Source organism: Acanthopagrus latus, chromosome 9 (genome assembly GCF_904848185.1).
Source record: "Acanthopagrus latus isolate v.2019 chromosome 9, fAcaLat1.1, whole genome shotgun sequence".
NCBI lineage: Eukaryota > Metazoa > Chordata > Actinopteri > Spariformes > Sparidae > Acanthopagrus > Acanthopagrus latus.
Window position 1 is genome coordinate 20,816,369 of NC_051047.1, and position 13,022 is coordinate 20,829,390.

Here is a 13,022-nt window from a genome sequence, read left to right on the forward strand (position 1 = left end):
CTCATTAGCATGCATTAGGAAAACACAGAATTAATCCTGACAACACCACTGGGGAACACGACTACAGTTACACGCTTGTTTAAACAAACATGCCTTACGGTGGCTCCGCGTCACGTGAGAAGTGGACATGAGGGACGTAGGTAAATGCAAACTGACGGACGTTATACTGGACAAACTGAGAAGAGGAAATAAGTGGCTACAGTATGTTTTTCTAAATATAAAAGAAACATTTCTTCATACATGTAGACTGATACAGCAGTCCACAGTATCCCCTCTGATGTATCAGGGCCTCGGTGCGTCATGGCTTCGCTCGCTGTCATTTTGGATAAAATCATGTTTTTCAGCATGAATGCCTCTTCAAAGATTTGTAGTCCATAAATATCTGGGTAGGGCAAAGGGTCAGAATAAGCTAAAGAATAACGTGTAATGGATGTTCATCTATCCTCATATTCTTTACAATTACATTGAAGCAAACACACACACACACACACACGTACACACGTGCATGCATGCAAAAACAGCTATGCAAATGCTATTAGGACTCATGGTGTGCATGATTCTCCGGATTTAAGTGAGCTCATTATGCTCAATTGCTAAAGAAAACGCAGCGCTTGGATGACATAATGAGTGGTGGCAATTCAAAGTCGATGTGCTAAATCAGATGACATTTTGCTGCACCTGAAGGTCAAGTGTTTTGTCAACATGGACGGAGGCTGACGACAAAACTGCCAACATCAGGTGACGGATTTACAGTCAGCGTGTTACCAAAAGACTTGAGTGGAACCAAAAAGACAGGTGGGAGGATTTTGCACATCGAGGGCCCGACATTGACATTGTTGTCCAATGGTACAATGGTGTGCATGTAAAATCATACAGATGTCTGGAAAGTATGAGATGTATTTAAGTTTGTAAAGCAGAAAAGCTTCAACAAATTCATTATTGTGAAGACGGAATATTAAGGTGGAGAGAAAAGGTATATGCACATGTGGGAATATGACACAACAACAATCAATAATTTTTACATTGAAATTCTAATTTGAATAAGTGACATTTTTCAAATTGCACTTTTAATTACAACCGATATAATTAGGTGTCGAAACAAGTTGTAGCAAGCTGGAAGTTAAACCGGCGACCATTGATTTCCCTGGAAAAATCTCACTCAGCTCTAACTAATTAACATTAATTCTGTGAGTTAGCAGAACATTTAAAAATACATTTTGCCCATGGTTAATTCACACTCTCTGTACTCAAGGGTCTGCTTTATTAATACTTGCCAGCTTAGCCAAACAGCATATTTATTTTTTAGACGTGAGTGGGCTCTTCCTGCAGTCCAAAAAAATATACTGAAGCACTTACATTGTTTAATGTAGGTGAGTAGCGAGTTGCTAGCTTCAGTTGTCGAGTAAAGCAGGTAGCTGGTAAACAAACAGAGCTGTCAGAATCTCAAAGGGAATCTTAGGAGCCCTTTGTATCACTGTTGTAAACTTGTCAGCATAGAAACTTTGATTAAGGACCTTCTGGATTTAGATCTTCTGTCAGCCTGTGATGCTAACGTCAATGTTAGCTTAGGAAGCTACAGCACAGCAAAGTTGTAAATGTTATGCTGCCAGCCACATCAAAACACTGTCAGACATGACTAACCAGCAGTTTCACAGCTTGTATAGCTGATATCTATATCTTAAGTTTTTGATTTATTAATGTTAAGTAGTGCAATGTCCTCATATATGTTTTGTCTGAATAACTTTGGTGAAAAACATATTTTTATTGTACAATCTAAACCACCAACACACTCTCATGGCAGTTTGTGAAATATTGATGGCCTTTACAGGATGTATAAGATAGTATTCATGTAGATGGGCATGAATTCTCCATCTTTTCATGACACTCGGAACAAGTTTAAAATGGACATTTTATGTCCATGTTCACAACACTAAAGATTACATTTTGTCAGTATTTCATGAGCTGATTTTTTGCACATGAACATATAAACAATTATCACTATATTATGTGAATCCTGTGTATTGAATTTCATGACTGTCTCTTAAACAGAAAATATCTTTCCCTAAACAAAATGTATTGCTAAACCTAATCAAGGACAAGATGTGAACCCTGATTCCTGACGTGCCAGACCTGGGTTGAGTAAACTTGCCATCTATGTCTACTACCTCCCCAGAAGGATTTAAAAAGTGTGTCCATGTACACAAGTCCAACACATCCTTAAACCTAAAGAACCACATAGTCTTTATACTACCTCATTATTTCCTTCTTTGCTTCTGTAATTACTACTCAGGCCACTGGAGGTTGCTGCCTAGCAAGAAACATAAATATGGGTCGTAGTATCTCTTTCACAAACTGCCTTGGCAGTATGAGGAGACTGCATTTTACAGATACTACTGTTTAGTTTATTGAAATAATTGCAATCATAATCACGGAATTGGTTTACAGAAATCACAATTAAATATTTTCTCTGAATTGTTCCACCCTAACCTAGATTCGCTGGCTGGAAAAAAAAAAAAATCTACTTTTGTTGGTTGTTGTTCTTCATCTGCAGTTGTTCTTGGGCTGCAATAGTAAAAAAGACAACTTAAATATGAATTTGATGAAACTGTTTGATCTGCCATTGATTCCTCTTATCTTTAGAAAAAAAAAAAAACTATTGAAACATAAACAGGGTCCCTCTACAGCAAATGGCCCCAGCGAAGGCAAGTCGGAGCCACACATTAGGAAGGCATTAGCTTGAATTATTCAGCATTTTCTATCATAGAGTACTGTTCCATAAGCTTGGTGTACATTATTAAGTAATACAGATCATCAGGGATTTTCAGTCAGTGTGAACATTACACCAGAGACAGGGGAAAAAATGCATTTGGTGCATTCACTGCTGACCCAACTGCGAAGCCATCTGACAAATCATTCCCAAGAGCATGCTACAAGGTATGCCAAGTACCATCATACGGGAAGGTCTGCTCATGAGGTTTACGCCACCAAGTCCTATAGATTCAGACAAATTATCACACCTGTCATGACACCTTAGCGTTCATGTACAGTAGTTCAAAACATGTTTGCATATCTGAAGCGAACAGTAATGTACCCAGAGAGGGAGAATGAGACAGAAAAGGGATGTTGCGAGGCATGTTCGCCGAGCCAATGTTGTGGTAACAAAGTCGAAATAGCAGCAAGGGGCACAGGCAAGTGTGTGACATTAGACATAATTCAGAATAAGGGCCAAGTGTCCAGCCAAGCGGACAGACGAAGCCCTCATGTTCAGACTATGCCAGGGGTAAATATTCACTGTGACATTTGTGCTGTATGCTATTTCCATCGGCTGAATTGTAGCCGACTGACATTTTCATCCAAGTCGCACTGGCCATGATTTCTACATTTCAAATCTCGACAACATGATGTGAGTCGAAACACAGAACAATAGATTGTGAGGTGGTCATGATGAGCAGAAAACACCCACAGAGGTGATGTAACACCTCTCTGACAGTCTCACAGTCGGTTTTGTTGTTTGAGCTTTTGACCAAATCTGTTCTAGTTTTTAGTTGAACGCCCTTTCAATTAGAAAAAATAGTGTAGTTTTATGAAACACTGTTTTCCTCTATGAAATGCTGGTGTGTTTCGTGGAACATTGTTGTCTTTTGTGAAATTTTGTGTTTTGTGAAATGTTGTGGTTTCTGAAATGTTGTTGGCTTTTGTGAAATGTTGTTGGCTTATGTGAAATGTGTTTTGTGAAGTGTTTCATGAAAAGCTGTGTTGTGTTAATTGTTGGCCTTCTTAAATGTTTATTTTCAAGTGATTTTTAAAAATGTTGTGCTTTGTTAAAAGTGTTTTGTGAAATTCTGGGTTTTGTGAAATGTTGGTTGTAGCGAAATGTTGTGTGTCATGCCATAACTTTCGTGAAAAGTTGTGTTTTGTATCATGTTTTGGTTTGTGAAAAAAGGTGTTGTGTTTTGACCCTCTGAGCCACCGTAGTTTTACCGCAATTTACTAATGAGTAACTGACACTAAACTGGAACACCATGGGCATCAAAAGCTTTGGTTCCAACTCTGCTCAGTCAGCCTTCTGAAAGTAAGTGCTTCACAGAATCTTGTAGTTATCCCTCGTTCAAAACAGAAAGTCACCACAGCCACTTCTCTCACTTGCATCCTGCAGACTGCCCAAACCACAGCAGCTTTATTAAAGCATGACATATCCCTGTTCGCTAACCACTTTTCATTCGTTCATGCTAGCTCTGGTATTGTTTTTTTGGCATTTCTCCCCCTTAAAATGTTTTTACTGCGACAGCTGAAGTGTGTTTTGGGATTTCTTTTGGTTTTCACTTTTGGTTCAAATTCTCAGACAGCTGCCAGAAGACATTAAGCACTTCCGTTTGATACTTTCTGGTGTGTATTCAAAATGATCCCACACACTGCTCTCTCTCATTTGAAACCTCTAATTTGGTGGCACATGTCCATCATCTCAATGTGCAGTCCTTCTGTGAGTCAAGCAAACTATTCCATATGTGATACTTATATATTCAGCACAGTTAGACATTGAAATGAAGAGAATTTAACTAAGATTTTGTTCTGTGTCAGCCCATTTTACCACTGTAGCGATGCAGTTTTCATAAAGACGTTGCAAATGCTTCGTATTTTGATTAATTCTCGGATTCTTAAGTGCTAGTTTAGCTTTCCTTGATGAAAATACTCCTATCACATCGACCTGAATCACATCACAAGGTGTCTCTATTTTTTCGTCCACCTCCCGCATGTGCTATCTCTCGCAAAGTAATTAAACAGCACGAGCGAGGGAAATGAAGAAGCACAAACCCATTATGTGGCGGTGGCCTAAAAGCAAGCTTGGTTAATTTTTCAGAGGAATTTCCACTAATGTATTCAGAGACTCTGAGACATGACAAAATAAAAAGCTCACATTGGCAGCTAAGAAGAAAAGTGTGCATTTAAAGTGTGCCTGGCCAAAGGCTTTCATAATCATAGTTATCTGTGCTGTGAATGCCATTCATCATCACTGTAAACTGCAAAAAAAAAAAAGAAAAGAAGAAGCCTTATTATGACGGATGTGCTAGAATACTTCATTAGCCAAAAATGGTGTTGAAGCCAACTATATTTTTTAAGAAAAATGCACACTCACTGCTAAATTCATTTAGTAGCTTTATTCAAGCAGGGAGGTTTAAGTCTTATGCTAAATACACTAGTTCAAATCTTTTTTTTCTATGAGGAATGATAGCAGTATTGTGGGGAGTGCTGGACGTACCTGCATTTGAATTCCTTTGAAGCTTTTAAATGTTGGCAAAGTACATTTCTGCAAACCAAGCACATCTGTAACGTGTCTTTATGTTGAACCTGCCACTGATAGCTGTTAGCTTAAGGATACAATATTGTAACATAAACAGGGATCCTCTGTGACAAATGGCCCCAGTGAAGGTCATTAGGAGCTAAACCTTAGGAAGGCATTAGCTTGAATTATTCAGCATTTTCTATCCTAGCATATTGTCCCATGAGCTTGGTGTACATTATTAAGAAATACAGAATGTAAGAGATTTAAGAGTTTAGCTAAATACACTGGTTTAATTATTTTTTCATATGGGGGAATGATAGCGGTATTGTGGGCAGTGGTGGACGTAGCCACATTTGAAATCTCTTGAAGCTTTCAAATGTAGCTATTGTAGATTTCTGCAAACCAAGGACATCTGAAACTTTATACATCATTAGGTTCAGTTTTGTACTTTATGTTCTGATAGCACTTTAGTTACATTGTGGTTAGGTTTAGCCCAATAAAACTGTTGGTAAGGGTTAGGAGAAGATCATGTTCTGAGTTAAAATAGTTTTGGTTGCCCCAAACATGGCTGTAAATGTTCCCTAGATCTCCTAAAAAAACATCCAGCAGTGTCACGTTTACAAATGTTGAAACACAGTCTTGATCACTGGTTTGGAAGCCTTCTCATGTGTAACTCCATCACCATCCCCTCCACCTTCCAATTCGACAGTGAGGTCACGAAGATGTTATGTCAATGTGTTATGCCATGTTTTGTAGAAATGTCAATATGGGACATGAGATACCATTTCATATGCAGACATTGTAAAGGGAACAGTGATTGTAGAACATCATTTTCTTTTTCTTTTAATCAGCTACATATAAAGAACTTCTGTTTGGACTTTTGGATTCGACTTTGAATTTTATTTCACTTTATCTAAAAACCTCATTCCTTCCCATCTCCACGCAGTCCGAGCTGTGAGTCATCTCGTATTGCTCGATCATTTCAGCGCCCTTTAGGGAAAAGGTAGACAGTGTATATTGATTGATTTGGGCTGGATATACGCTAAAACAAACAGATATCTTGTTCTAAAGATCAAATTCTTCACCAACTCTGGCGGCATTAACAAATGCAGCTGAGACTAGGCCCAAAACACAGGCACAGGATAATTAGTCACACCAGGCTCGGAGTAGGAAGGGCAGGGAAGCAATCTGACTGAAGGATGTATTGATCCTCCAGAGAGGGAGGGGCGCCCAGTCAGGAGTCATGATCAATCTTGCGAGCCAACTCTCTCAATCTGTGACGAAACCCGTGTGCGTTTGTACGGGGAAACATTCTATCTGCTCCATACACGTGTGTGTGTGTGTCTGGTGTGTGTGTGCAGCCACATTAACACTACCAACAGCTTGCTGTATGACTTGTCAGAAAGAGACAAATGTCTCTGTGAGTAAAAGAGTCCCAGGGGTTGGAGGGAAGGGGGTGGGGGTTTAGCGGTACCACAACATCGGAAGCCTTTATCGGTGAGTTAAAAGCCGTCCCTGAGCCGCAGATTCTCCTCATCAAACCGAGCGCTCCAAACCGTGGCACAGTGAGAGGCTCAGGGAGTGATGGAAAAGGTAAATCTTCCCAAGTATAAACAGTTTGCATATTGGTGTTATCTGCTGGCTGGTCACAGGTGGGCTTCATCTGATTAGACAGTGGTGATGCATATCGGGAGGAGCAGCAGACCAATTGCACTGTAATTCATCTTCCCCTCATATGCTGGAGGAGGAGAAGGTGGGGAAGGAGTGCAGTGGGACTAAAGTGGGATGCAAAAGCAGCAGTCCTCCCTTTAGCATCAAAAGGGAGATATGGGATCAGTGTCATTTTTTCCTCTTCTATTTTCTTGCATTTTGCACCGAAGGAAAAAAAAAAAGACAAGGAAATCCATGAATTTGTTTGTTTATGTGTCGTGGAGATGTGGATGTAGTAACGCTACGTGCCGGCCTCCCGGGTGGGGTGTGTGGATCAGATATCAGACAGCATGCTAAGCTGCAGGGACGCCCACAGCAGTGGAACTGTAGACGGCTAATTGACAGGCTGTTGGAGACGAAAGCCAGTCCAGATAGCCAGTCACTTTCACGCTCCCACACTCCTCGCTCTCCACCAGGGGGAAGGTGGGTGGCTCGGCGAGACGTGTGTGTGTGTGTGTGTGTGTGTGTGTGTGTGTGTGTGTGTGTGTGTGTGTGTGTGTGTGTGTGGGTGGATGGGTGGTTGGGTATGCTGTTAAGGGTGTGTGCAAACATTGAACCCAGGGAAGTGGATGTCAATCTCGGAGTCTGTACATTGAGACAGTACAGTTTAACACATGCACACAAACATACATATCAAAGTGAGACTGAAAGCCTGTGCATGGGAGATTTTTTTTCGCAGGACTCACAGACAACACCAAAGGTTCTTCTCTTTCGCAGTAAACAGAGACACACACATCGTGCGTCTTTCTACAGATGCATCGGCTCGACGAACACATCTTACACCCCACATCAAGCCAGGGGGACTGACAAGCGGTGTGACCTTGCACATGGAAGATAAAAATGAAATCCGTGCAAGGCAGGAAAATGTACAACTTTTGCCACAGTGGAAGTAAAGCTGCTGTACCAGATTCGTGGATGTCTCATCTCTATAATAACAGTCTTATTCTTAAGGATGGGACGATAAGGTGATCGCGGTGAATTTTCATTATCAAGATAATCAGGAATATCCTCACATCAGTCAATGTAAAAAGATGTCTTGCTCACTGACGACGTGCAGTCATACATTGATTTCCTGATTTATTCTGAGTTGCCCAAGCCTGTACCCATGTCTGAAGCCATGACTCGCACATTGTTCCCCCCAACAAAAACACGTTTAACCAGATGTGTGTGAATATTAGATGTTCCAAAAAAAAAACAAAAAACACCATGATGACGAGGTTAACCACCATTTATGTATTCTTTATTTGAGCAGTAAGACTTCATTATTCATGATTGTGATGCAATAAACACATTTGTTTCACCAAAAAATGGAATGTTAAAGTGATTCCAGTATGTTCTTAGAGAAATTTTAGTTTTAATGTCAAGGTTTCAAGAATATTTTGATGATTATGTCATGACTTGAAAATGATGTCGAGTTATATATACATTGCACTCTACTGCTAATGCTGTAGGCGCAATTCAAACACCACACACTCAAATGCTGGACTACTTTATGTGCGGTCTTGGGGGTTTATGCACACGCTTTGCCCCCACCTTGTTATCAAGACATCCTTTTAATTAAATATGGTGTTTTTTTCTGTTCTCACACCATCTGAGGCTGTACATTTATTGACATAAAAGCACCACAATATGTCTTTTGTGCCATTTCTTACATGAATACGGTTTAAGATTCAATCTCAGTATGAATGATAGGACACAGGAGGGGGATGAGCATCATCTGTGGCTTATACCATTAAACATTCAATTATCCATAAAACACACAATAGGGGCTTCAGTCGGTGTAATGACAGATTGCAGGTAGAGAGCTCTTCGGCGCTGTCCCCGTTAACCCGGGTTTTTATAGATCACCTCGCATGCCACCCTATAGCTGTTTAGTTTTCTCCATGAATATATGCAGAAGGGATCTGTCCTTGCTGAGAGCAAAATCTGATAATGCAGCGGCAAACACAGCTGAGAGTCAGAGCAAACCAATTCAGAGCTCTGTTTAAAAAAAAGCCAAAGGGCTCGCTGCTCATCTCTGCGACAGCGCCACACAATAGATGAACAATTATTCAGAGTTAGACTGGAAGAAAAAAAAATAATCTATTTATTCATGGCTTGTTGAATCAGCTTTATCTTCTGTGATTAATCCAAGTCAATAATGTAATCTTTAATTATAAAGAATGGCCTTATTACCTACGTCAAATAATCACGCCGGTCCAAGACGCCGGTGGGGGAAAACAAATTTCTCTGCTACGTGATTATGTGTTTTCCTACCATAAATTACCACAGCCAGACATTTTTTTTTCTTACTTATTTAACTATGAGAAAAGTGGGAGCATGGAAGCCACTTCATGATTTTTGGTAATAGCTGACTTCAAATTACAAGAAAAAAAAAAACTAATTTCCACCCAGGATTGTTTCTGTGATTCGACTATTTTTAAAGGACATGTTTGGTACGGTGAGTTTTGACCTTTCAGTGTAATAATGAACTAAAATTAGAAGTGTCTGCTCAAAATTCTTTGCATAAGACAACAAAAAAATGCTAAAGAGAGGTCTGCTGCACGGAGCATGGCGTGTTTGCAGAGGAGCTAGAAATGTCAGAAAACATTGCAATTATATTTCATCATGTAATTTTCCCCCGAGAGCCCCACATCCATGCAGCTATTATCAAAGTAAAACATCTGGAGCTCCTCGCGATGATCAATCGAAAGAAAACACATTACAGGGATTCGATCCTGAAGGAGGGCCCCGCGAGAGCAAGAGTAATGACCGCTGTGAGCGCAGGCTTTTGTATGTGTGTGTATGTGGGTTTGTACATGCTTGCATGTGATTAATAGCACATCACCTGTAATAATGACTCCTCTGCCGTAACAAATGATGTGCGATTTGTAGCTACAAAACACACGCTCACGCAAACGGGAGCAGAGGAGCGACTGCATGTTACTCTTTCACATTCTGCTCTCCTGCCTGGTCCCACAGCTCCCAGTGCTTCCTCCCCGTGCACTCCGCCCGGACTTGGGAGTAAGTGATTTGTCATGCGTGGAAGAAGCAAGTAGCCTGTGACAAATCTAACTGACAGCCCCCCGAAAATGCAGATCACATAGCCGACAGAGAGGAAACAGCAGCTTAGGGAACTTTCAACAGGATCTTAATCTGTGATGAAGTCGCCCGGTGTCCAACGAGAGCTACAGGACGACTCATCGACTGACACGGGACAGACATTTCCTGGATGTCAGAGTTGTCTGCTAATTAATGTACTCAGGGAGGACTGCGTGTCAAAGTGTCACAGGGCATCGGCGTCAAGCGCGCTTGCAGCACGTTACAAACTTTTACAGTCATGTTGCCGCTTCAGACTGAATTTCGTCAAACTTTATTCGCCGCCCTCGGAGGAGCGTGACATTTTCTCTCTCCAAGTTGATGAAACAACTTGGGAAAAAAAAGTCTTTGAGGGGGATCTATTTCCTGTGTCACAGGTGATTTGACAACAACAGAGAGGAATAAATACCTGCACTCGCTGTCTGAGAAACCAAATGAGGAGAGAGGGAGATGTCATTATTTCTTTGGTGTAATTTGGCACATCAGAGGTAATGTAGTGCCATTCCCGTGATAAGACAGAATCTTTAGGTCTCAGGAAGGTGAGCATATCAATGTTCAACATACCCTATTAAGACTTGACACCCGCACTTTATCATCACTAAAGCAATTGCATATTCCTATTCCTGCAGGAGAGATGGGGAAATCCATCTCCTGCAAGGACAGTGCCTTTAATAAATAGTGCACAGAACACAGGCACAAACTCCCCCTTTCACCTGATCCTACCTTCCTTCCCCCCTCTCTCTTTCTCTCTCAAACACACAGACACACACACACACAGACACACACAAACACACACTTTCCTTCCCTCATGGAAATTGTTTCATTCCTTTTAGTCAATCTGGCTAATGCAAAAATCATGTATGTCTGTCTTTAAATATTTAATCTTAACAGCAGCAAGATTGAAATACAACGTTGAAGAAGCATTACTCCTTCTCCTCCTGAAAGGTGCAAGAGCTGAGAGAGAGAGAGAGAGAGAGGGAGAGAGAGGGAGAGGGAGAGGGAGAGGGAGAGGGGGGGCAGCTGCTCTGCAATGTCAGAAAGAGAGAGAGAGAGGTGGAGCGACGGGGAGTGATGGAAAAGAGGGGGAGAAGAGACTCGGCTATTTTCGATGACAATTTTGTTGCCATGCACTCTCAGCTCGCTGGAGTCTGAGGCAGCATTAAAGCACAGTTTGCCTACGAAAAAAAAAAAAAAAAGTATACAACCACATACGACAGCTCTCTGTTTTTCTTCCTCAGGAGCAGCCTTTGTTCTTTGACGTAATAGATTCGGGTACGGGCAGAGACACACGGCTGGAGAGAAAAACACTGTTGCTGCTCTTGGAACTTAGCGAGAAGAGATACAGCTCAATGACTGAGCCAAAGCCATGAATCTTGCATGCAAGGAATGTGTCGCGGGAACCACATGGCCCCTGGAGATGAGTACCAGCACAAAGAGAATTTCAATTCCTCTTGCCTTAAAGTGTTCAGTTTGCCTTCATGCTTATTGGTAGTTTTGTGTGAACAAGACAACACTTGTAAGAGTTAAATGTGTACAACATTTTATGAACAGATGTCTTATTTTTTTTTATTTTATTTTTTTTTTAGGATTTTTACGCAAACAAAAAGTTTATATGAAGCAAATAAATCAGGATGGAGTCATGTTATATGATTGTCACAGAGACAGGCTAGGACAGAACTTTGAGAAAGTTTTCCACTCACCACAGAGAAGTCATCGGCTGAACAGTTCTGTCCACTGAAATTGCAGCTCATGAGCATCTCTTCCAGCTGATGTCCCGTCCTGTTGAAGATGTCCTGCATGTCAGGCGCAGGATACATTAAATCTGTAGGTTTGTGCCCATCCTTGTTTTTGGGGGGCAGACCCGTCAAGTTAGCCAGGTGGTAGATATCGGCATCGGTGAGCGCAGAGAAGCGAAAGCGGTTTATGTTGCAGATGGTCACAGCGGGGAAAACCATCTCCGGGGTTGCCTCCTCGTTCAGAGCCGTGACATGAGGGTGCTCCAGGTAAGAGATGGCACACTTAGCCGCCTGGTACAGAAACAGAGCCAGTGATGTCAAAAAGGCAAGAGCCCAGAGAGTCTGCCGGATGCCCAGGCGACCAGAGACAAAGATGTGGTTAATCCCATGGAGGGAGCAGGAGTTAGCAAACCCGGCCAAGTCCTTAGCCGGAGGTGTGCAGCTCTCCTCGATCAGGCTCTCCTTGTCCCCATCCTGCTTGCTTTTCTGCTTCTCATCCTCCTCTGCAAATTTGATTTTGCAAACAAATTCGATAGGCATGGGGGCAGCCAGGTCTGCGTTTTGGTTTTGTTTTTGATGGCAGCTATCAGCCCTGGATCACTTCCCTCCCACTTCCTCGGCTTTCGTCCTCTGAGCAGGAAACAACTCCAGAAAGAAGAGGAAAAGACGGGAGAGAGTTTGTTGCTGCTGCTGCCGCTGCTGCCTCTGCTGTGACTGATAGTGCTGCTGCTGCTTCTGCCGCCACGGCTCCTAGTGACTAGAGCGCTGCTGCTGCTGTGCTGCTCCTGCTCTGAACGCTTGTCTCACTACTTGATCAGCTCACACAGTCTCGCTTATCAGCAGTAATACAGCTGTCAAAAAAAAAAACAAAAAAAAAAAAAAACACCCTTGCACGCTGCCTCAGACCCACTGATGAAAATGCAGCATTTTGAGTCGGACTAAAATAGGCACAGGGTACTTAATAATTCATGAGAAGGTAACATTGTGATTATTTCCTCCTCACTGGCGCGAGTCGCAACTTCCCCCGGTCATCCCCGAGCTTCCCGCCGACATCCCCCCCCTGCCCGCCTGTTCTAATCCACTTGTTTGGACGGCTGTGTCGCCTCTTGACCTGAATGAAGTTGGTGTCAAAGGCTGTTTTCCGGCAAGCATCCGGCGTTTGATGTGAATCACGGGGTCACCGCTCCTTAATGCTACCCCCTACGAGGTCTCCGGAG

The 13,022-nt window shown here is 42.1% G+C and overlaps 1 protein-coding gene across 2 annotated transcripts in view; it reads right to left on the minus strand.

Annotated features, from left to right (window-relative positions):
• The window catches only part of asic4a (acid-sensing (proton-gated) ion channel family member 4a), a 96,221-nt gene extending 83,506 nt beyond the window's left edge, over window positions 1–12,715 (minus strand). Inside the window, exon 1 of one of the 2 annotated variants that reach the window (XR_005076919.1) lies at window positions 11,770–12,715. Coding sequence is in view for 1 of the 2 variants with exons in the window: in XM_037109752.1 (XP_036965647.1) it covers window positions 11,770–12,345 (576 nt within the window). In the remaining variant the exon portion in view is untranslated. The remainder of the gene's footprint in view (window positions 1–11,769) is intronic. The other variant, XM_037109752.1, reaches the window with a different exon arrangement.
• Between the last annotated feature and the right edge of the window lie 307 nt (window positions 12,716–13,022).